General features: G+C 37.5%; 1 protein-coding gene and 1 long non-coding RNA gene across 5 annotated transcripts in view; one reads left to right on the top strand and one right to left on the bottom strand.

Moving 5' to 3' along the window:
* The window catches only part of LOC105854482, a 16,391-nt gene extending 1,929 nt beyond the window's left edge, over window positions 1-14,462 (top strand). Inside the window, exons 2-3 of the long non-coding RNA XR_001146166.1 lie at window positions 13,316-13,383; window positions 14,424-14,462. This is a non-coding gene — a long non-coding RNA (uncharacterized LOC105854482). The remainder of the gene's footprint in view (window positions 1-13,315; window positions 13,384-14,423) is intronic.
* OSBPL11 (oxysterol binding protein-like 11) overlaps window positions 6,727-23,175 on the bottom strand; it is a 63,574-nt gene continuing 47,125 nt past the window's right edge. For all 4 annotated transcript variants that reach the window (XM_012733834.1, XM_004675141.2, XM_012733838.1 and 1 more), the window contains 5 exons: window positions 21,591-22,089; window positions 17,392-17,578; window positions 13,431-13,613; window positions 10,068-10,221; window positions 6,727-8,425 (listed from right to left, as the gene is read on the bottom strand). In XM_012733834.1, coding sequence (XP_012589288.1) covers window positions 8,360-8,425; window positions 10,068-10,221; window positions 13,431-13,613; window positions 17,392-17,578; window positions 21,591-22,089 — 1,089 coding nt within the window. In that variant the 3' untranslated portion in view covers window positions 6,727-8,359. The remainder of the gene's footprint in view (window positions 8,426-10,067; window positions 10,222-13,430; window positions 13,614-17,391; window positions 17,579-21,590; window positions 22,090-23,175) is intronic.

The following is a 23,175-nucleotide window of genomic DNA, read 5'->3' as shown; positions in this document are numbered from 1 at the left end:
CTCTGTCTCTGGTGAAGCCTCTCGCCGCCCCTGAGCCTCTGGCCTGTACCCCAGTTCTGTATGCACAAATAAATAAATCTTTAAAAAAAAAATTAATTTCTGAATCTACCAGATGTCTTACTCTTGGAGTGTAAGAAATTAATTGATAACTAGTGTTTCCATTAGAAGCCTAGACTGGAAGGAGTTTTACAACATATCAGCTATTAGGATGTTCAGCCATTAAAAATCAAAAAGCCACCACAGGGTAGAAATATTTCTCCTTCCCCAGAAAAGTATACTTTTATAGAGGTCTTCTGAAGCAAATTGTTTACAACCAGGACGTTCAAATGATAGGTAGGTAAAGTACTTTGGCACAAGTGAGTCTTGTGACATCTATCAAATAATGAGTAATAGCTTGTCTGAAATGGTACTTTGCAACCTCAGATGGGCCTAGCAATTTACTCTATAGCAGTGAAGTTTTCTTTGTATAAGTACCGCCTGCTAACTGATTGCGCCACTGGAGCTCCTGAAGTTTTTTTTGTAACATAAATTGTCAGACCATCTTATCCTTGCTTGAAATCTAGAGCATTCTGGGCCCTCCCTTGGGGCACAAGAGGTTAAAGTGCAACCCTACAAAGCTAGCCTCAACCCTACAATGCTAACTGTGGCCTTCAACTTGATTAGATTGCCTGCCAGGGAGGAGACCCACATGGCACAGCAGAACTCTCCAGACCTACCTGCAGCTCCCCTCAGCAGTGTTTTCAGGAGATCTGCCTGTTCTGCTCCCCACTCTGTCTTGGGGAATCCTCTGACCCTGTGCACCTTTGGCCTGTACCCCAGTTCTGTGTGCATAAATATTTTTTAAAAAATGAAATCTAGAGCTTTCTAAAAGTTACTAAGGAGTCATTACATGATTCTGAAGGGGGTTTGGGTATGCTTTGGTAGTTTTGTTGCTGTTGTCATTTGTTTTACTTATCCAAAATTCTACCACTTTCACTTAGGTGTTTTAGGTTTTTTTTTTTGGAATTCAGACATAGGTCATAATTTTGCTTTTTTTTTTTTTCTCTCAAACAAATATACGTAGACACTGCTCTGAGAAAAAAAATAAATAAGGTAGATCCTAGTTGGGGGGAAACTAACCTGTTGGTTATAGTGTTGAGGCTTGAATAAAATCTCATCCAATTATGTTTGTTTATACTAAATGAACTAGCAGCAGCAGAGATCTAGGAACATGCATACATACTCACTAAAGGTAACTCAGCATGTTTCAATCACATATAAGATACCCAAACTTGTTAATGATAGTCATGAAGAAATAAGTTTATGCCCATGGATCCCAAAAAACAAGAAGCATAGCGTATTACCCATAGGGAATCACACAAGGAAACTGAGGAAACTAAAGAAAAGGTGGGTAGGAATATTTATTGTTGTTTCCATGGAAAGAAGTGGGTGAGACAGGATAAGCAGGTTTGGGGCTAGTTAATTTGAATAATCACAGAGGTACTGCAATAGAGGGGCTGTCCCCAACTGTCTGGCTCTGATGTAGTTAGGAAAGGGAAAATATGCCCTAGAGGATAACAACTCAAAAAGGAGGGTTTTGGAATTTGGACTCTGAATTGGCTGATTTGCATATATAAAGTAAGCTTGAAGGTCATACTTCATTATCTCCAGAAACTGACAAGCCTGGGAAGAACAGACTCCCAACAATTGGCAAGGTCCCAAAATATCAGAGAATAAAATATACAGAAAAAGGGGCCTCCCTGGTGGTGCAAGGGGTTGAGGCGCAGCACCATGAAGCTGTCTGCAGCCACTGCAGCATGATTTTGATCCCAGGCTAAGGACCTCTCCTGTCTCACCAGCTGCTCCCCTCAGCAGGGTATTTCAATATGCCTGTTCTGTTTCCCAGTCTGTCTCTGGTGGATCCTCTCCTCTCCGGCCTGTGCACCCCAGTTCTTGTGTGCATGAATATTATTATTTTTTTAAAGATTTATTTGTGCATACAGAACTGGGGTACAGGCCAGAGACTCAGGGGTGGCGAAAGACTTCACCAGAGACAGAGTGGGGAGCAAAACAGGCAGATCGACGAAGTACACTGCTGAGGGGAGCAGCAGGCGGGTCAGAAGTCTGCCACACCATGTGGTCACCTCCGAAGCAGGTGGAATCGAACTCATGCGGAAGTGGTTTCAGCTTCTTAGTGCAGTGCTTTAACCCGCTGCGCCACCAGGGAGGGCCATGAATATCTTAAAAAAAAAAAAAGACATGATTAATACATTCAGATATGTAGACTTGCACTAACACAGTCATATATGTAGTGACATGTATATGCACAAAACCATAAAATCACAATTAGAAGGAACTTCATAAAATCCAACTTTCTACCGGATCCAGCATACCTATCACAGAATATAATCTTATGGACTCTTGTTTGTAAATCACATGCACTAGGATTATTAGTGTGCAGCCAAGGGGTAACTCAGGGACCTCAAAATATTAAGAGGTGCATGCTCTAAAAGGGATTCTGTCATCTATGCACAAAGGCAAAGGAAGCAGACTCTTGGTGTGAAAGATTTTTTTTTAAGATTTATTTATTTATGCATACAGAACTGGGGTACAGGCCAGAGGTTCAGGGGCGGTGAGAGGATTCACCAGAGACAGAGTGGGGAGCAGAATAGACTGACTGACAAAGTATACTGCTGAGGGGGGCAGCAGGTGGGTCAGGAGAGGTCTGCTGGGCCATGTGGGTCACCTCCAGGCCGGGGATCGAACTCCTGCTGAAGTGGCTTTAGCTTCTTAGTGCTGTGCTTTAACCTGCTGCGCCACCCGGGAGGGCCGAAAGATTTTTAATAAAATTGGTGTGCATAGGGTGACAAGAAAGGATTACGGTTAATAGGAATTTCAAAACTGCTCATTCTGTCATGGGCAAATGCCCAGCCAAACAGGCTTTGCTCATATTGGGGACAGTGGGATCCAAAAACTTGCCACAAAATTCAAATACCCTAATGGCGAGGAGTCACAAGAAAGAGGCTAGGCAGTTCCCATAGAGCTGAAAGACTCAATAATCAAGCCATACCATATAATACAACATGAAGTCATGATAACAACTACCATTCTCTCTGCCAAGGACCAAGAACAATACCAAAAACAGATATTGTTTTTGTTATAAAAAGTATATACAGGGGCCCTCCCTGATGGCGCAGCGGGTTAAAGCACAGCACTAAGTAGCTAAAGCCACTACCGCATGAGTTCGATTCCCACCTGCCCGGGGAGGAGATCCACAGGGCGAGGCAGACCTCTCCTGACCCGCCCGCTGCTCCCCTCAGCAGTGTACCTCGTTGCTTTGCCTGTTCTGCTCCCCGCTCTGTCTCTGGTAAATCCTCTCACCCTCCACATCTCTAGCCTGTACCCCAGTTCCATATGAATAAACAAATCTTTAAATATATGTATATATATATATATATATATATATATATATATATATATATATATATATATATATATAGTGTTATATACTTTTAAGATTTATTTATTTATGCATATAGAACTGGGGTACAGGCCAGAGGTGCACGGGTGGTGAGAGGATTCACCATAGAACAGGCAGATCGATGAAGTACACTGCTGAGGGAAGCAGCAGGTGAGACAAGAGGTCTGCTGAGCCATGTGGACCCCTTTGGGGCAGGGATCAACTCCACAGAAGCAGTTGAGGCTAACTTCGCAGTGCTGTGCTTTAACCCACTGTGCCACCAGGGAAGACCTATACATATTTTTTTAAAAAGGTTTATTTAGTTATGCATACAAGAGCAGCAGGTGAGACACGAGAGGCCTGCTGTGACAAGTGGGTTCACTCCCTGGCGGGAGGACTGAATTCATACTACAATGGCTGACAATAACTTAATAGCACTGAGACTTTAACCTCTGTACCACCAAAGAGGCCCAACAGAAACATTCTTTTATTCAGACAGTGAGAACCATGACAGCAAGATGAGACAGATCTTGGTTCAAAGAATTTTCCAAAAGCATTGCTTGCACGGCTAAAACAGCAGTTGCAGAAAGCAGCTCATGGGGGGCTATTTGTCTAGATACTGAAGAGTGGATGCCTATTTTTGACTCTTCTGCTGGATCCTGTTTTTCTTGATCTCTTCTGTTCTCTAGTTCCTGCTTTTCCCCTTTCTCTTATGGTTTTGCAAGTCATATTCCTCTTTTGGATGGGGATAAATTTCTAGGCAAAATGAGAAATCGTTCTTTTCCTTTTTAGGTTTTGGTGATGTTGAGGAGGCTAGTGCCACAATTTTTGGAATCTTCTCTTCATCCTCAGTGTTAGAAAATTTCGCTATGATGTGCTGTTTTAAGCTTTTGTTTTAATTTTTTTTTTAAGATTTTATTTATTTATGTATTAAGAACTAGGGTATAGACCAGAGGTGCAGGGGCAGAGAATTTACCAGAGACAGAGTGGGGAATAGAACAGGCAAATTGACTGAAATATATACTGCTGAGGGGAACAGCAGTCCAGAGAAGTCTGTTGCACCACCATGCAACAGGGTCACCTCCCTGGGAGGGGCTCGAACTGGTGCTGCAGTGCTGTGTTTTAACCCCTGTGCCGCGAGGAAGGCTCCTCAAACTTTTATTTTCCTGCTACTGTGAAGGCTACTTGTGGCATTTTAGTTTTAGTATTGGGGAATTTTCTTCTAAGTATTTCACATATTTTGAAATATGTTCCCTCCCATCAGTTCTCTTTCCTGCAACTCCACTTATTACATGTTAAGATTTCCTGGAATGCTCCTTCAAATTCCCTATGATTCCTCTCCAATTTGTCCTTTTCTTGTCCTTTAGTTCTACTTGCTGACAACTTTTTCTGATTACCTTCAATAACCTGTATTGAAAATTTAATTTGAATTATCACATTTTTTAATCCAAGGCTTGTGCAGTGTTCTCTGAAGTGTTTTTAGAATAGCATCTTGTCTGTTTCATTGAAGTAACAAAATCTCATCTGTCTTAAGGTTTAATTTTTCATGAAGCATTTTCCCTTTTCCAAATTATGTTTCTTCTAATTACTGTGTTTTTGTTTCTTATGTTGGAAACTTTCCTCAAATGTCTGCTGCTCCTTACTTATTGAAGTAAAGCAGAATACAATGTAAACAAATTTACTTCAATAAACATAATTGAGGACCTCCATGGTGGTACACTTGTGTTAAAACGCAGCACTATGAAGCTATCTATAGCCACTGTAGCACATGTTCAACCCCCCGCCTGGGACCCACATGGTGCAGCAGACCTCACCTGTCTCACCTGCTGTTCCCCTTAGCAGTATATTTCATTCTGCCTGTTGTGCTCCCCACTCTTGTCTCTGGTGAATCCTTTCACCCCTGCCCCATACCTCTGGAGTGTATCCCAGTTCTTGTGTGCATAAATAAATCTTCTAAAAAATAAACATGATTGATGTTTATATATTATTATATGATGTGTCAGTGGGTAGATGATCTGTGTAACTTGTTGGTGAGAGGGTAAAAGATTATATTAGGAGTTGCTAAATTGACTTTACTGTAATTAACAGGGTTGTATTTTCCTCAAGTATTTTTGTAGGACTTTTTTATAGGATTGTTGTAAACGTAAGTGAAAACATATGTTAGTACATGAGAACTTTTATCCCACTTGATTTCTGGAATAATTAGGGATTTTATGCCACTTATATATTTTTTTATTAGAATTTTCATTTTTTATCTTTTTACCCCTGTCTGACACAGTAATCTTTATTCTCTCTTCTATTTTGTCTGGTGAATCACTGCACAGTCACTGTAATATGACTCCACAATGAAGATTTTAGAGTAAAATCACACCAATTTGCCCTTTTCTGGGGAGAAAACTCTGAAAAGAAGTTAGCTCCCCCACTTTTTTAAACATTTTAAAAGAACAGTTTTATTAGGAAAAGGAGCGAGAGGTACCTGCATAGTCCACAGGTGGGCGAGAGAGCTGCGGCTCCTGCTTTGCAATGGGAAAATGTTTGTGTTAAAGAAACACCTTCATAGTCACAGTTGGGCAAGAGAGCTGCCAGAAGTTAGCCTTTATTTTAAGGCAAAATTTCAGAATTACATAATTAATTAATAAATCATCTAAGAATTCACCTGCATAAATTGGCTCATCAAGCACCAGTCTTTTATAATGGGAGTAAAGTATAACTGCTAATACTGTAGAATCAGGGGTTCATTAATTTTATTCTTGTAATCACTGTTTTTGGTGATAAGTAGGCATGGGAGGTAATGTAGGTTACAACTTGCGGAATTCAGTGAATAAATATGTAAATGCCGTATCTCAACCAACACACAATCTAAATTTACCTTTAGAAGTTTAAAAATATCTTTTCAAAATACAGTGAATTGGAATATGATCTGATAGACGGTTCAATCCAATAAAATGAGAACTATCTTAATTACTCAAATATACTGTTTTTCTTGAGCATCTTAAAAATTACATTTCAACAATTCTTAAATGAATCAGAATTCAAATAAATAAATGCACATTCAAATGGTTCAAAGATTGAAACAAAACCCTCTAGTTTCATGTTCTATTCTCAGTATATTTAAAAAATAGTAAACTTAAAATATTTTCATTTTTAGAGACTTAATAAATTTGTTCTTATCTCCCTAGGAGTCCTGAAGAATTTAAAGAGAAAAACCAATGTTCCTCTCCAATGAACAGGGCAGTAACTCCACTATAAAATTTCCTATTTCTTTTCATTTATAAAACACACAGATATCATTGTTCTCCAGTTTTATTGTTCTTCAATCTTCCCAACACATGAACTATAACCCATTTTGATATTTTTCAGTGCATTTCACAGCAAAATGAACAAGGGAATCATTAAAATGGTTGTGCATAAACCAATTATCTTCTTATAATTTACAATTTGTTGAAAAAATTGTTAAGCAGTTTTCATCCTATTAACCCCTTCAATAAAACACAATTCATCAGAGCACAAAGCTTAGACTTCTTATGATGATGCAACAGATGCAGCCACCTACAATGGCAGATGAATAACAGGTATATGTTACATACACTGATTGGAAGACCACATGAGAAGAAAAAGAGTAAGGCACCACTCTTGGAAAATTAAGGTAGCTTGCAGTAACAAGTGTTGAGCACCTAAGTAGGTGCTCAATAAATACTTGAATGAATGATGACAGTCGTAATTAGCACTATTCTTCTAATGCCAGTAATCCTTCAACCCCAATAAAATACTTATTTAAAAAAAGATTTGTACCTGAATACAACTTCCTGACATCTTTTTTTCCTGATATCTTATTTCATATACTCTTTCTTCAGCATTTGAATTTCCTTGAAAAGAAAATAAAACCATACCTTATATGCACTCAGTCTATATATAACTTTTGAATTACTGACAAATATGGAAAGTTGTTTTAAATTTTGAGTGAACAGAGGTAAGATAAAGCATACTTATCCAGAGGGATAGTACATAATACTGGACACCAACCTACAAGTGAAAAAAAGCTAAGGAAAAAAGTAACAGTTTATTTTTTAACATCTGCTAAATTCTTTAATGCCTCAGTTCTTGAGAAAGGCCAAAATCTCATCATATTGACATTAACATATTTTAAAAAATTGTCTCGAGTATAATATTTAATAAAACTAGGTATTGAAAAATGTTCTGAAACTTTTCAAGTCAATGTTGTTTTCAAGTATATTAAAATGCTCAGAAGAAAAAATCCTCCATGGTTATAATTCTAATCAATTTATAAATATATTTTTTAAAAGAGAGTTCCGAGAGAGGTGGAAAGTGGGTAAGTTCCTCAGACACAGGCACACAGTCTTTTGAAGTAATAGAATGCCTTGTTACTACAATCTGGTTGAATTTTTTTTTAACACTGATTTCAGGCACAATGGCTGAATCCACTTCTGGGTCATCTTCCTCCTCCTCTTGGTTTTATTTATAAGAGTAGTGTGAATACTTCAGTTACTGACAGAAAGCAAAGCACAAACTCTGAAAGACTTCACTTTTCACTATAAAGAAATAAAAATCACTGAGTTCTCACTGTTGTATATATCTGCTGCCCCCATGCAAAAATAGGGGAATTGAACTTAGCTGTAGGAACAGGAACTGGATAAAAGATTAATCATTTAATAATTTAGGTAAAAGGTTTTCAGATGATATTGCTCACATCATATAAACAGTTTGGTGAGAGGTCCATCATGCTTCTCCAACACTTTGGTCTTGCTGCAGCTCAATAGTGCCCTTCTAGGCACATCTGTGTTTACCTAGTTTCAGTCTGTGCAATCAGGAAGCAGGTCACTCAGTGCAATGACTCCATTCTGGGAGGGTTTAGGGTAAACAGAGAGGAACCTCATTTGGTCAACTCTTAGATACTGTATGTCACTCTGTTGGTTGCATTATTGGAATTGTTTTCCAAAGGGGTTTGTGATAAACCCATCCGTCTCCCTGAAACAAGTAGAAAAATAAAGAACCATTTCTATTCTGATCAAAATTAGAAGCAATTCTTCTTTGAAATTCTAGTCTCATGATTTAGAATAGGAGTTCCTGTGAAGAAAAGTCTCAACTTGCAGACATCAAAGAATGTCCGTGGCTTTCTAACCTTACATAGGATAAGCTAAGAAGTTCTAGTCTGTAATATATAGTGCTCTGTTAAACATTCTATTTTATAGAAGTCATTTGTATAAATTCCACAATGTTTGATAAGATGCTACATAAAGAGTGACAGGCAGTAGGTGACACACAAAAAATGGTCACGAAGGAATAAGCTGTAACCTCCATCTTAGTCTTGGCATCTCTAGTATCTAAGATTTCTAAGTGTTGTTCTCTAGTTCTTCCCTACTCACAAGGAAATAGGAGTCAGAGAGTGAATTAAAGATAGATGGAACCTCTATTCTGAACCTCTGTATCTTTCAATTGAACTATGTAACTACACTGGAAGAAAAAAAAACCTCCTATAATTACTTCACCCTGTTCCAAAAATAGCCTTAAGTTCAGCAATTACTTGGTTCTAAGTGACAAGGATTCTTTCCTTGCTCTAACTTTTGTCAGGCTCCTTTCTCTTCTTGTGTACTTTTAAAAAAGAATCCCAAGGAACCAGTTTCTAGAAAATTCCTAAATCCTGGGCATACAATCAAACTGTTTCTTCCCTCTCCTAACTCTTGATATCTACCAATTTCCACTTCCTCAACCTGCCTGTTGGCTATAAATTTCCTCATGTTTCTGTATTCAGAGTTGAGTACATGCTCCTCTACTGCGTCAGTCTTAAAGTCTTCTGTGCTATTTTTGTATGTGTCAGAATAATTTCTTTTACAACAAACAGAAACCACTAGATTGGTATCTTACATTACTTGACTGGTATTTCTTGACACCCATACTGTTCTTTGGAAAAGATGTCACCTAACCACATACAGAGTGTTACATTTAGAAGTTAAGACATCCCCTCTAACCATCTCATTTTGCATAAGAAGAGATAAGGCTCTGAGAAATGACATGAGTGGCCCAACTTCATCCAGAAAGAGGCACGGTATTTTTAGTGTACCGTCTGTACATTTACCTATGTTACCAGATTAAAAACAGAGGTTAGGAAAAAAAAAAAAAAAAAAAAACAGAGGTTAGGAAGTGGTAAATTATCCAAGGGGAGACTAGGGTTCAAATATATATCACATATATGACCCCAGTATGATTTACTGTATCAGAAAAGTTCTGCTTGTGTTTATATACAACATTAAGAAATCAAATATTTGCTTAAGAGGACCAATACAACCAATGAATCCTGATGGACATGTATAATAACAAAGAGGAGGAAATGGACACTCTTAATAAACTCTCCTTGAACGTAAACACAGAGTTTCAGTATGGTACAAAAGACAGTATATTGTGAATTGCATATTCTATTATTATGACTGAAGGTTGCGACAATAGTTTATGTTTATGGCCAACTTAAATTTTCAAGTCTATTTCATCTGAACTGCTGGTAAACTATTTTTAGAAATAACGATATGTAAGTAATAATCAACAAGCATTAATAAGCTAAAATTCTTACTAGGTAGGTAATGAGATTTAGTTTGAAATTATATATATGACAAACCTCTTTAATAAAATACTTGGTTTTCCATGGTGTGCCTGTTTCAGTACGGTGCCTTTCTTCAGTTCTCTGGCGTTCTTCCAGGGTACGTTTATGCTCTGTGGCCTTATCAATTTCAGATTCTCTGAGAGAATCTGTCACATTTTTCCACAATCGTCTGAAATTAGAAAATCACTCATTTTACAAATTTTAAAAACAGGTAATTAAATATCCTTAAAATTAAGAAATTTTCAAAAATTATATTTCCTAAACCAGACCTGTAACTTTATGCCAGTGAGTTACAAAAGCTGATACTATGCCACTGGTGTTAATGTTCAGAATGCTGCTACCACTACTTCCTTTTCAATTAAAAATACACTATTTTCTCAAGTTATAAATTTAAGATTTTAATAAACTTTGGAAATAATAAACAGGAAGAGTAACACACTGAAATGTAAGAGACAGAACTGTTTCTAGATTGTATTCAGAATCTACGAAGAACTACAATGTCAGACTAGAGTAGCTGTAAAAACTAACTTATTAAGCTTAAGATATGAACTTTCTGCCCTTTTACAAAAGGACCTGTGACCTAGTTTCCACTTTAAGAAACTAGAAAAAGGAATAGCAAGTAATGCACAAAGCAAGCAGGAAAATGGAAGTAAAGATATAAGGTGTTCATCAATTTTCCATATTCTGCTACATGGAAATCCAGTTCAGCAAGTCTGCATCTTAGACTTTTTTATGCCTGCATGATTTTGTAATATAATGGATTGATTTTCTAAAAATGATATTCCACATGTAGAAAAATTTTTACATAATACTTTAAAATCACATTCACTAATATCACCATCAATTTAACTGAGGAGTAGGCCAGTGGTCAGGGGGTAAGAGGATTCACCAGAGACAGAATGGGGCGCAGGATAGGTGAACCTACTGAAATACACTGCTGAAGGCAGCAGCGGGTGAGAGCCAAGTGGTCTGCTGCACATGTGGGTTAGGGTCCTTGGCCAGAGATCAAATTCATGAAGTCTGGAGCGGCTGGCGACAGCTTGATGGCTCTGAGACTATAACCCCTGTGCCACTAGGGAGAACCCCATTAACACCATCAATTTAATGAGAAAAATTCTTTGTGAAAGGTTTTCAAGCTCTTGGTGGCAACTAAGTTTTCCAAAATTCTTGCAATAGTTATAACAATCACTTACAAGAAAATTGTCTGCCTACTGTTGAAATCTGAAATCATAATTTGTTTGCCAATTATGCCTGTCTGCCTGCCATTCTATTAAGTAAAAATGGTGTTTCATGACAGAGTAACTAAGTCAGCTGACAACTCAACCAACTACACAAATGTTTCCTCCAGATAACCACTATACTTCTTCAGTGTCCAGAAAAAGTGCTTAATGCATATTACCATTTTGTCACACAGAATATTAAAGAGACAGGTACATGATTCATATTTAATACAACTAGTAATCTACTTTTAAAAGGACATTCAGGTCCCTCCCTGGTGGCGCAATGGATTAAAGTATAGCACCATGAAACTATCTGTAGCCACTGCAGCACAAGTTCAAATCCCGGCCAAGGAGCTGACAAACATGGAGTAGCAGACCTCGCTTGACCCACCCACTGCTCCCCTCAGCAGTGTATTTCAGTCAGAGCAGTGTATTTCAGTTAGTCTGCTTCTACCCCAATTCCTGTGTGCATAAATACATCTTTAAAAAAAAAAAAAAGACATTCAAAAAGAAATTGTCATTCAAAAAATGCAAGTACATAGCAGTAAAGAACATGACTACTAGTGCCACTAGTACTCAAGCCCAGCAGTTTCTGCATCACCAATGCAAGTGCAAACAGAGTAAAAAGGCAAATAAAACCTTAGCACTATTATAAAACAGCTCTGAACTTGCAGACTTCCCAAAAAGTTCTCAAGGACCCCATAGGTCTACAGACCAAACCTTAAGAATCTTTCCTTTAAGATAAATCCCTTAAAACTTTTAAGAAATTATTACTCTCTTATGCTTTTGTTTAATCTGCGGTTTTGATTAATAAATATTTAACTCCTTTATACACTTAGTTATAAAGTATTTGGTTTTATTTATGTGATCTCAAGTTGTTTAATGCTTTCTTGTATTTCCTTTTAAAACTGATACAATAGGGCCTCCCTGGTGGCGCAAGGAGTTAAGGCACAGCATTATGAAGCTATCCCCAGCCACTGCAGCATGAATTCAATTCCCTGTCAGGGAGGTGACACACATGGCATGGCAGATGTCTCCTGACCTGCCTGCTGCTCTCCTCAGCAATGTATTTCAGTGAATCTGCCTGTTCTTCTCCTTATCTGTCTCTGGTGAATTGTCTCAGCCACCACCACCGCACCTCTGGCCTGTTCTTGTATACATAAATAAATAAATCTTTTTTTAAAAAGTTGATACAGTAATACATATGGTATATACATTAAGCAGTACAAAAGGACATTCTGAGATTGTCAAACCCTTTCCCAGACCCCAGTACTTCTCTCCAGAAGCAAGATTCACTTGATTTGCTTTAACAGCCTATGACATTTAATACAAAAATATCTTCTAGCAAGGTTGGACCAGTTCATCTTCTAACCAGCAATAAGAAAATTCCTATTTGCTCATACTTTTCCCCACGAGAGGTAGTATTTTAAAAGATAATGTATCTGGCCCTCCCTGGTGGGCCAGCAGGTTAAAGCACAGCACTAAGAAGCTAAAGCCACCTCTACATGAGTTTAATCCCCATCTGCCCCGGGGTGATCCGCATGGCATAGCAGACCTCTCCTGACCCACCCGCTGCTCCCCTCAGCAGTGTACTTCATCAGTCATCCTGTTCTGCTCCACACTCTGTCTCTGGTGAATCCTCTCACCACCTCTGCAACTCTGACTTGTACCCCAGTTCTGTATGCTTAAATAAATAAATCTTAAAGAAAAAAAAAAAGATAACGTACCTTATGGTTTTAATTTGTATGTCTTTGAATTCTAATTACACTAAACAATTTTTCCATTTTGTTAATGGGCATGGGCATTTTGTCTATTTTTGAGAACCACTTCTTTATGTTCTTTTTCCATTCTTTTATTGGGGTACCTTCCCTTTTGTAAGTAATTTATAAGAGCTTTAATGATGGGAAGAATTATTATCTTTTCAACGGTAAGTATTTTTAGTTTTTTTGCCAAGTTTGTTTGATATTTAACTGAAATGTGACTATCTCTAAGAGCTAGTAAGGTTAAAGAGCATCACATCATATCAACCTTTTGAATTTACAGGTGAGAAAGCTGATGGAAACTGGTGACACACATTCAAGGTTCAAACTAGTGAAGAGGCTTAAACTAAGGTACTGAACTTCCAACACTTTCCTAGATGGATACAAAGATGACTTACCTAGATTCAAATGGATCCTGCTTCTCCAGAGGTCTTACTCTTTTCTTCGTCACTGCCAGTTTAGTCAAGTCCACATACTTTGTCTCTCCACTGGTGTAAGTAAATTCAAGAACACTATTCCACTCCCCTTGCACTTTGCATACCACAGTGTTGCTAATATTGTGCTTTACTTCACCTGTTACCCTGGAAGAAGGCAGGAAAAAAGACATGCTCTAGTAAGTGATATTGGACTAGCTTGTAGGATTCATAAAACTAAGAATGTACTTGTAAATTCTGTTTAAATTTGTTACACAGATCACTTTGAATTTGTCAGTACCAAAGTCAGACCATGAATCTCATCCTAGTTTACTAGATAATTTTTTTTAAAGATTTATTTATTTATGCATACAGAACTGGGGTACAGGCCAGAAGTACAGGGGCGGCGAGGGGATTCACCAGAGACAGAGTGGGGAGCAGAACAAAGGGGCGGCGAGGGGATTCACCAGAGACAGAGTGGGAAGCAGAACAAGCAGATCGAGGAAGTATACTGCTGAGGGAGCAGAGGACGGGCCAGGAGAGGTCTGCCGCACCATGTGGTCTCCTCCACCATGTGGTCTCCTCCGGGGCAGGCGGGAATCGAACTCATGTATGGAAGTGGCCTTAGCTTCTCAGTGCTGTACTTAACCGCTGCGCCACCAGGGAGGGCCACTAGATAATTTTTACAAATACCATCAACTTTAATCTTTAGAAAGAATGCTAGGACACAAGCACTTAATTGCCATCAATGATCATAAAGTGTGATCTTCAAAATGCTTGCTTTTACAATATTAAAGCTAATTAGAAATATGAAAAATATCAACATTCTTCTTCAACTTTTTAAAATATAGAACCCAGAAAAATAGGTAAGACATAATGAAATTTTTAAAAATTTTCTTGCCAAAATAGAAAAATTTAAAAAGTAATAGTATGCAAAAATTGCTATCAACACAATACTCACAGAATTTTTTTTTTAAGAGATTGATTTATGGCCCTCCCTGGTGGCGCAGCGGGTTGAAGCACTGCACTAAGAAGCTTAAGCCACTTCCACATGAGTTCGATCCCGCCTGCCCTGGAGGAGATCCACATGGCGCGGCAGACCTCTCCTGACCCGCCTGCTGCTCCCCTCAACAGTGTCCTTTGTCGATCTGCCTGTTCTGCTCCCCACTCTGTCCCTGGTGAATCCTCTCACCCTTTGCATCTCTGGCTTGTACCCCAGTTCTGTGTGAATGAATAAATAAATAAATCTTAAAATAAAATTAAAAAAAGAGATTGATTTATTTATACATACAGAACTGGGTGTAGGCCAGAGGGTAGAGGTGGTGAAAAGATTGACCAGTGACAAGAGTGGAGAGCAGAAAAGGCAGACCGACTGAAATACACTACTGAGGGGAGCAGTGGGTGAGATAGAGGTCTACTGCACCTGGCCAGGGATCAAACTCATGCCACAGTAGCTGCCAATAGCTTCTCATACCACAGTGGCAGTGAATGGTTTTATAGTACTGAGACTTAAACCCTTGCCACACCAGGGAAGCCCAATTTATCATATTCTTATATTGTAGTTAAAAGATGTATCCACCAATGGGGATTACAACTGAAGTGGAAAAAAGGCACAAAATGATGTAAAAATGAACTATTATATTATAAAAAAAAAAAAAAGGTGTATCCAAAAACAAGGACTGAACAGGAATATAAACACACAATTTAAAAGTAAAAAAGAAAACTTAGCATGATTTGTATTGGACTTTCACAGTTCAGATACAAGAAAATATTCCATTGCAAAGTGTTGATGTATTTTGCTGTTTACAAGCCTCAACAGCTCATAAAATGATCTCCATATTTCCAACAGATGGAATCAAAGCTGTCAACATCAACCAATTTGTTCCTACCTTTGGCTCTGGGATTTTCATTTCAATTACTATAAATTATCTCACACTGAGTAAAACAGGCTAGTACCAAAACTACCATTTTATTTTATTTTTGTCACTAAAAGTCACCTATATATAATAGCTGCTTTCAAAACTCTCCAGGGTTTTTCTAGAGGACAAAAAGGACATCATTTCTGTGAAGTTAAAAAAAATCAAATCTAAAAGTTCATATCTAAGAGAACTAGCAGTAGAACAAAGGATCACTGGGAACAGCTACAACTTGACAGGGTGTAAGAGTCTGTCTCCAGAAAGAAACTCAGACTTAATAACAGTTCCCAAGAAAAATATGCAAGAATTTATAGATTATTAGCTATATACATACAACACTGTATAGATGCAATGGAAGATCACAAACTGTACAAGTCAGGCTAAAAACTTATAGCCATGTTCAGGGAAATAAAAGAATAAAAGAGTAACTGTTTTAAGTAAATAGATATTTTTAAAAAACTAATAGATAATATGAATCCTGTTAAGGTTCCAACTACATACACATCTATTTACATGCATATGCACATACACCACATATATGCTCAGAATGAAGTTTCAGGGACTATAGTTTGCATAAAAGAATTTGTTGGTCCAGTCCCCTCTAAGATTCTTTTTAACTGTAATATTTGAATTCTGATTATTATGAGATGTGTAAGTAGAATTACATATAACAAAGTATGACCACATTAATATCTTCTGTAAGAATAAAAGGCGATTACTCTAATGATGTTAAATCGTTCTGTTTGAGTAACCTGTACTTTTTTTTTTTTAATTCTCTGCTTCAGCATTTTAAAATTTGCATTTTTAATGACCCATTCTATGTTTGGGAACCAATCAAGCTTTCTTTTCATTTATAAAGTTGTCAAGTATTAGACATCCAATGAAGAAATGAAACTGCTCTATCCAATTAAAAGTCTCATAATAATGATAGGGAGTGTATTTTGATATAACCACTTAAGAAATAATTTGATAGTATCTTATGATGTCCAACTTTCATATCCTACCACATAGTAAATTCTACTCCTTCGTATCTATATACATACAACTATACTTATTTATTCATCAAACAATGTTCAAGTGGCAGTTTGTCAAAACTGGAAACTACTCAAAGGTCAATCAAGATTAGTATGAATAAATTGTGGCGCAGCTGTGTACTGGTAAACAGTGAGGGGAATGAATTATAAGCACACATGGATGAATGTCAAAACATAATGCTGCATAAAAGAAATCAAGCTGAAAGAGCATAGTATACAATTTCATTTATACAGAGTTCAAAATAGGTAAAATTAATCTATGGTATTAGAAATTTGGACAGTAGCTGTCTTTAGTGAAAGGTGCTTAAGTTGTTGACGCAAAATAGAGAGAGAGAAAGACTGTGACAGAGCTGAAAGGGCCTCTGGACTATTAATTGGTAATGCCAGTGTCTAGATGAAAAGAATTAAAATTTTCAAAAAATGAAAAATCAACTTGTACACTTTGGTATATGGATTATTCTTTGAATAAAACTTTGGAGAAAAAGAACACTATTCCTAATTCAGAGAAAATCTAAAAAGATTTAATAAATTATCAGTATTCTCTTGAGGATCCCAGGAAAAACTTGTTTCATGTATTAAATAGTTTGGGTGATCTGGATGAGTGCGGAAGAGATCAATGAGCCACAAAGGCGATATAATAACTCAAAAATTACAACAAAATCACCAATTCAATATGGGTGCCTTAAGACACTGGTTTCACCATGTACTTTTTGATTTCTTATAATTGGACCAGAGAGACTGCATGTTCATTTGTCAGGAATTCTATTCTACCTGTGGTTATAACTAACCAGGCAAATTTTACAAAGCTGTCACTATTTTTTAAAACTAGGTCATGATTCTTGAGTGGCTTAAAAGTTTGTTTTTTTTTTTCAAACAAAAAATGAACTTGAATAAAAATCCAACCCTATTTCACATTAAAAAAAAGCAAAACAAGAATAAAAGGTTATTAATATAAGATCAAACAGATGAAAAACAGGCCATGTGAAGTGTTCTTACCGGTGTAGTTTGCCACCATAAAATGGCTTAGTATGAAATGTGATGCTGGCTGAATACCCAGTTTTTGCACAGTTGACACTGACTTTGCCACCTAGTTCCACCCAAGGAACAGTTAAAATTGACCGGGCATATGCACATGGTAAAGAAAATGTATACTCTTCTCCATGCTCCAAAAGACTGAGGATACCTAAATGAGAAAACAAGAAGTTAAGATCTTTTAAAAAATAGCTATGGAAAACATTTTTTTTTCTTGTCCAGCAAGTAAACATAATTTTAATTTTCATTTAGTTTCAGATGAAATTAACATCACTTATAATTGTATTTGACAATACTTCCTGGTAGTAACAAATCAAGATTACTTTTACTAAGACCTTATTATTCACTTGGGGTTCTTGGGACCAGTAAATATTACAATGGACATAGTATAAGAGCTCAGTAAATGCTCCTAAAAATAAGAAAAAGTGTAAGTCAGAGTTAGGGTCATACTCTATTACACCCTATTCAGGTCTGATCATTTAATTGGTGCTAGTGATAATTTTTTCAGCAGTCTGGAAAAAATTAAATGTCTAATATTATGGAGTAACAAACCTTAATTTCAGATGGTATGATAAAAGAGTTCTAAACTCTTTTTTACATATATTAAGAAAAAAAGGTAATTCTATGACAAAAACTATGGTCATCAAAATAATTTTGTTTACCAAATTCTAAAATATTCAAACTACAAGAGAAGTGGTAGTTTTTTAAAAACAAATGTTTTTATGAGGCTTGTTCCCCATTACGTGATAAATATATTTAACATTTTAAAATATTTATAAAGGGAATTACTCTATTGAAAAATTTATACAGAGTAATTAGAATGATACCAAGGGGATTTAAATAACTAACAAAGTACATTATTAACCTAAGTTCATTACCTACTTGACCTTCAAAACAAATACTAAAGAGGAAATACACTACTAGTCTGAACTCTTACAGTACTTCCTTTTTTTTCCTTAAAGATTTATTTTTATTTATTTATTTTTTATTTTTTGCTGACTATTTTTTACTACAAGAAACATTACAAAGTTTATTTTTACATCATTTTGCACATTTTTTTTTCCATCTCGATTGTAATCCCCGCGGGTTTCCCATCACCAAATCACCCCTGTGCCACCACCATAGTCCCGTGCATTTCCCTCCCTCCCCCCCATTAAAGATTTATTTTTATTTATTTATACATACAAGAATGGGGGTGCAAGCCAGAGGTGCAGGGAGTGAGAGGATTCACCAGAGACAGAGTGGCAGACTGACAAAGTACACTGCTGAGGGGAGCAGTGGGGGAGACAGGAGAGGTCTGTTGCACCATGTGGGTTAGCAACCTGGCCTGGATTGAACTCATGCTCCAGTGGCTGGCGACAGCTTGATAATGCTGAAACTTAACACTTATGCCACCAGGGAGGCCTTACAGTACTTCTTTCTAAGTGAATGTTCATTAAGCACTCTGTTCCTAATGCTCATGAATAAGAGAGAGTTATAATTATTTAATATAGTTTATTTTTAGATTAGCACATAAACTAATATTCTAAATCAATCTACATTACATAAAACCAATTATTTCTTTTATTAAAAAAAAAAAGGAATAGGCAACTACTCCTCTGCCCACCTGTGCCTATGCAGGTGCTTCTTTTCACCCACTTTCTCCGCCTGCAGGGCAGCAGCCTCCTGCCGGGACTTCTCTGCACTGACCTCCCTCAGTGGAGGCCGCTCTCCTAAGGCCACCTGCCTGCAACCATACAGGTCTCTCTCTCGGCAAACTTGTCCCTTCTGGAGCAGCTCTTCCTGCCTACCTGTGCCAAAGCAAGTGACTTTTCCTCTCCTGTCTCTTTCTAATAAACTTACTCTTTAAATATATTTTTTTAAAAAAAGAATAACTATCTTCTATGAGTGAGGTCATAGTTTTGTTTTGTTTTGTTTTGTTTTAAGATTTCTTTATTTATGCATACAAGAAATGGGGTATAGGCCAGAGGTTTGTGGGGTGAGAAGATTCACCAGAGACAAAGCAGGGAACAAAACAGGCAGATTGAATGAAATATTCTGCTGAGGGGAGTAGTGGGCAAGGCAGGAGAGGTCTGCCACACCATGTGGGTCAATTCCCTGGCCAGGGATAGAAGTCATGCTGCAGTGTCTGCTGATAGCTTGATAGTGCTGAGACTTAACCCCTTGTGCAACAAAGGAGGACCAAGGGAAGCTATAGTTCTGACCAAACTTTAGCTTATATAAGTCTGCGCAGGTCCCATCAACTCTACACTTCAGTTTTTTACCTAAAAAATAAATAAATTCAGCCTATAACTGAAGGTAGCAGCTTTTAATAATAATAAAAATATTTTTTTTTAAGATTTATTTATTCATACAGAACTAGGATACAGGCCACAGGCACAGGGGTGGTGAGAGGATTCACCAGAAATAGGATGGGGAGCAGAACAGGCAGAGTAACAAAGTACACTGCTGAGGGAAGCAGTGGGCAAAACAGGAGTGGTCTGCTGTGCCATGTGGGTCACCTCCATGGCCAGGGACCAAACTTGCACTAAGGGCGGCTGTGGCTCGCTTGCAGTGCTGCACTTTAACCCATTCCCTGGTGGCACAACTAGTTAAAGCACAACACAATGAAGCTATCACAGCCACTGCAGCATGAATTTGCTCCTCTGCCAGGGAGATCACCCACATGGTGTGGCAGACCTCTTCTGACTGGCCTGCTGCTCCTCTCAGCAGTGTATTTCAGTGGATCCGCCTGTTCTGCGCCCCACTCTGTCTCTAGTGACTCCCCACTCCCTACACCTCTGGTCTGTACCCCAGTTCTGTATCCATAAATAAATTTTTGAAAGAAAATTTCTGATTAGTCCAAAATAGTATTTGGAAATTGGTAAAGCTCCTATCAAAACAGATGTTAAAAATGGGGAAAATTAAAAGGGATACATATTACTTTCTTCACAGCTACAATAACATAATCTTAAGATGCTGGAGTCATCAATTTAATTACATTATGCTTATATTGTAAGCTTTTATGCAGAACAAATTATTCTATCCACAAGATTGTTTTTTTAACATAAAATGGTAGTTTTTTCCCCTTTCTTTCTATTTTCAATCTGCCATGATTTTTGTGAAGTTTTTTGTTGATTTTTTTATGCATCACAAAAACTCATTTTTCCAAAATTACTTTTCACTGAAAAGTAGAATTAAAGCCTGATAATGTACATTAAATGTCTCAAAAGGAAATATAAAATATGCAGACAAAGATTTATCTGGAAGGTATCTCTTGAGTGCTACATGTTTTGTCAATGAAATGGAAATATATTTAGTGTAAAAGCAGGACACAAACCTAGAGCTAGAGAATTCTATTTTTATAAAACTATGATCATACATATGCAAACAGAAAAATACTGTCTTTGAATGGAGGAAATAGAATGGTTTTTATGTTCTTGAAATTTTTCTAAACTTTTTGCTATAAAAACATTTTACATTTAGGGCCCTGCCTGGTGGTGCAGCAGGTTAAAGCACAGCACTAAGAAGCTAAAGCCACTTCAGCATGAGTTCAATCCCTGTCCCAGAGGTGATCACATGGCATATCTCTCCTAATCCTCCCTCTGCTCCCTCAGCAGTATAATTCATCAATCTGCCTGTTCTACTCCCCACTCTGTCTCCAGTAAAGCCTCTCACCACCCCGCACCTCTGGCCTATACCCCAGTTCGGGTAAATAAATAACTACATTTTTAAAAAAATTTTTTTTACATTTAATAAATAATCTTTAAAAATTTTTTTTTACATTTAAAATCAGAAAATAATCGTCCATAAACACAACTCTTTCTCCCAAAAGCACTCTAAAGAATGTCAGGAATTAGGGGAATAATTAGAAACTAGTTAATACATACTTTTTTTTTTTTTAAGAATTATTGTATTTATTTATGCATACAAGAACTGGGGTGTAGACCAGAGATGTGGGAAGGGTGAGAGGATTTACTAGAGACAGAGAGGGGAGTGCAGGTTAGCTTGCTGGCCAGGAACTAAACTCATGCCCAGTGGCTGGGATAGCTTGATAGCACTGAGATTTTAACCCCTGCACACCAGGGAGGCCCCTATTTACCATTTTAAATTATATTATCTTGTTTCCCAGAATTTAAGATTATAGCTTGTTATTACAAACTAGAGAATATTTTCCTACTTACCTTCTCCAACCATTGTCACGCCTATCGACATGCCTAAGAATTTGCTCTTAGTCCAGACATGAGCATTTACACACATCTTCCTCTCTGCACATTCTGCATAAAATCCTGAGACTGGAGGATGATGGGAAACCTGCTCAGCAACAAATCTGACTGTATAACAGTCTGATTCCACCTGGCTCAAAGTCTCCTCTGATAGAAGCGCATGATTTGTGACTGCGTGGGTAGAAGAGCTGCTAGTAACACTGGATGCTACCTCGCTTTTTGGCATCCTCCAGGAACAGTGAAATGTTTCTCCAATGATAGGATTGTAAGGTTTCTTAGCAATGGCTCCCTTGCGACCTTCATGAAATGAGGTAAGGTAGTACTCAACAAAGCGAATCATTCTGTCCTCAGCTGTAGCTCCATTAGTGATGGCTATAAATAGGCCTGGGTGAGACATAAAGTCTGCATACATTTCCAGCAAGGAACGCTTCTCTAGGATGAATGTAGGAAGCACCACCTGAAATAAAAACAACAAAAGTCAACCAAAGGGAAATTTAAATCCATATGTGTATTTGTAAATAATTGTTCTTAACTCTCTGAAAACATTTCATTCTAGATGGGTATTAAAAACAAGGTCATAAAAGATATTTGGTTTTACTGAAAACTTAACTTCGCTTAAAAGGAAAAGACGCCCTCCCTGGTGGTGGTACAGCGGGTTAAAGCACAGCACTGAGAAGCTATAGCCACTCAGCATGAGTTCGATCCTCAGTCTTGAAGGTGATCCACAAGGTGTGGCAGACCTCTCCTGACCCGCCCACTGCTCCCCTCAGTAGTATACTTTGTCAATCTGCCTGTTCTGCTCCCCACTCTGTCTCTGGTAAATCCTCTCATTGTCCCTGACCCACTGGCCTGTATCCCAGTTCTGTATGCATAAATAAATAAATCTTTTATATAAAAAAAAGGAAAAAAAAAGCCTGCTCAAGTAGATAAGATTAAATACTAACTTTAAGAGAAACAGGTAGAAGTAATTCTTAAAAATCCATTAAGTTCTATACTGAATTAAAATTTCATTAAGGAGTGGTGGTAGTAAAGGTCAAAGTGAATGTTAGACAAGCTTTCTACCCTTTCTTACTTTCAAACACATTTCAGATGACTGATCGATAGGAAAAGAGGTAAAGTTATTCCCTGAGAACAATTTAAAGAGATCACTGACTAAGCAAAAATTTAAATTTACATTTAATTTTAAGTACAAGAGAACTATTTTTAAAAAGAGAGCTTTTAATACCAAAGGCCAGGTAACTATAAGGAGAGCTAACCAATTTATTTAAAGCAGAGATACCAGGCCTCTTTGGTGGCACAAGGGGTTAAACCTCAGCACTAGAAAGCTATCTGTAGCCACTATAGCATACCAACATGGTGCAACAGACCTCTCCTGTCTCACTGGCTGCTCCCCTCAGCAGTGTATTTCAGTCTATTCGCCGTTCTATCTCTGGTGAATCTTCTCACACTCTGCACCCTTGGCCAATAGCCCAGTTCTTGTATATGCATAAAAATTAATCTTTAATTAATTAATTAATTAAGCAGAGGTACCAGAAACTGGTTT

Source organism: Condylura cristata, unplaced genomic scaffold (genome assembly GCF_000260355.1).
Source record: "Condylura cristata isolate star-nosed mole 26May11 unplaced genomic scaffold, ConCri1.0 scaffold00003, whole genome shotgun sequence".
In the NCBI taxonomy this organism is placed as follows: Eukaryota; Metazoa; Chordata; class Mammalia; order Eulipotyphla; family Talpidae; genus Condylura; species Condylura cristata.
Note: the sequence above shows the minus strand (reverse complement) of the source record. Positions and strands in the feature narration are given on the sequence as shown.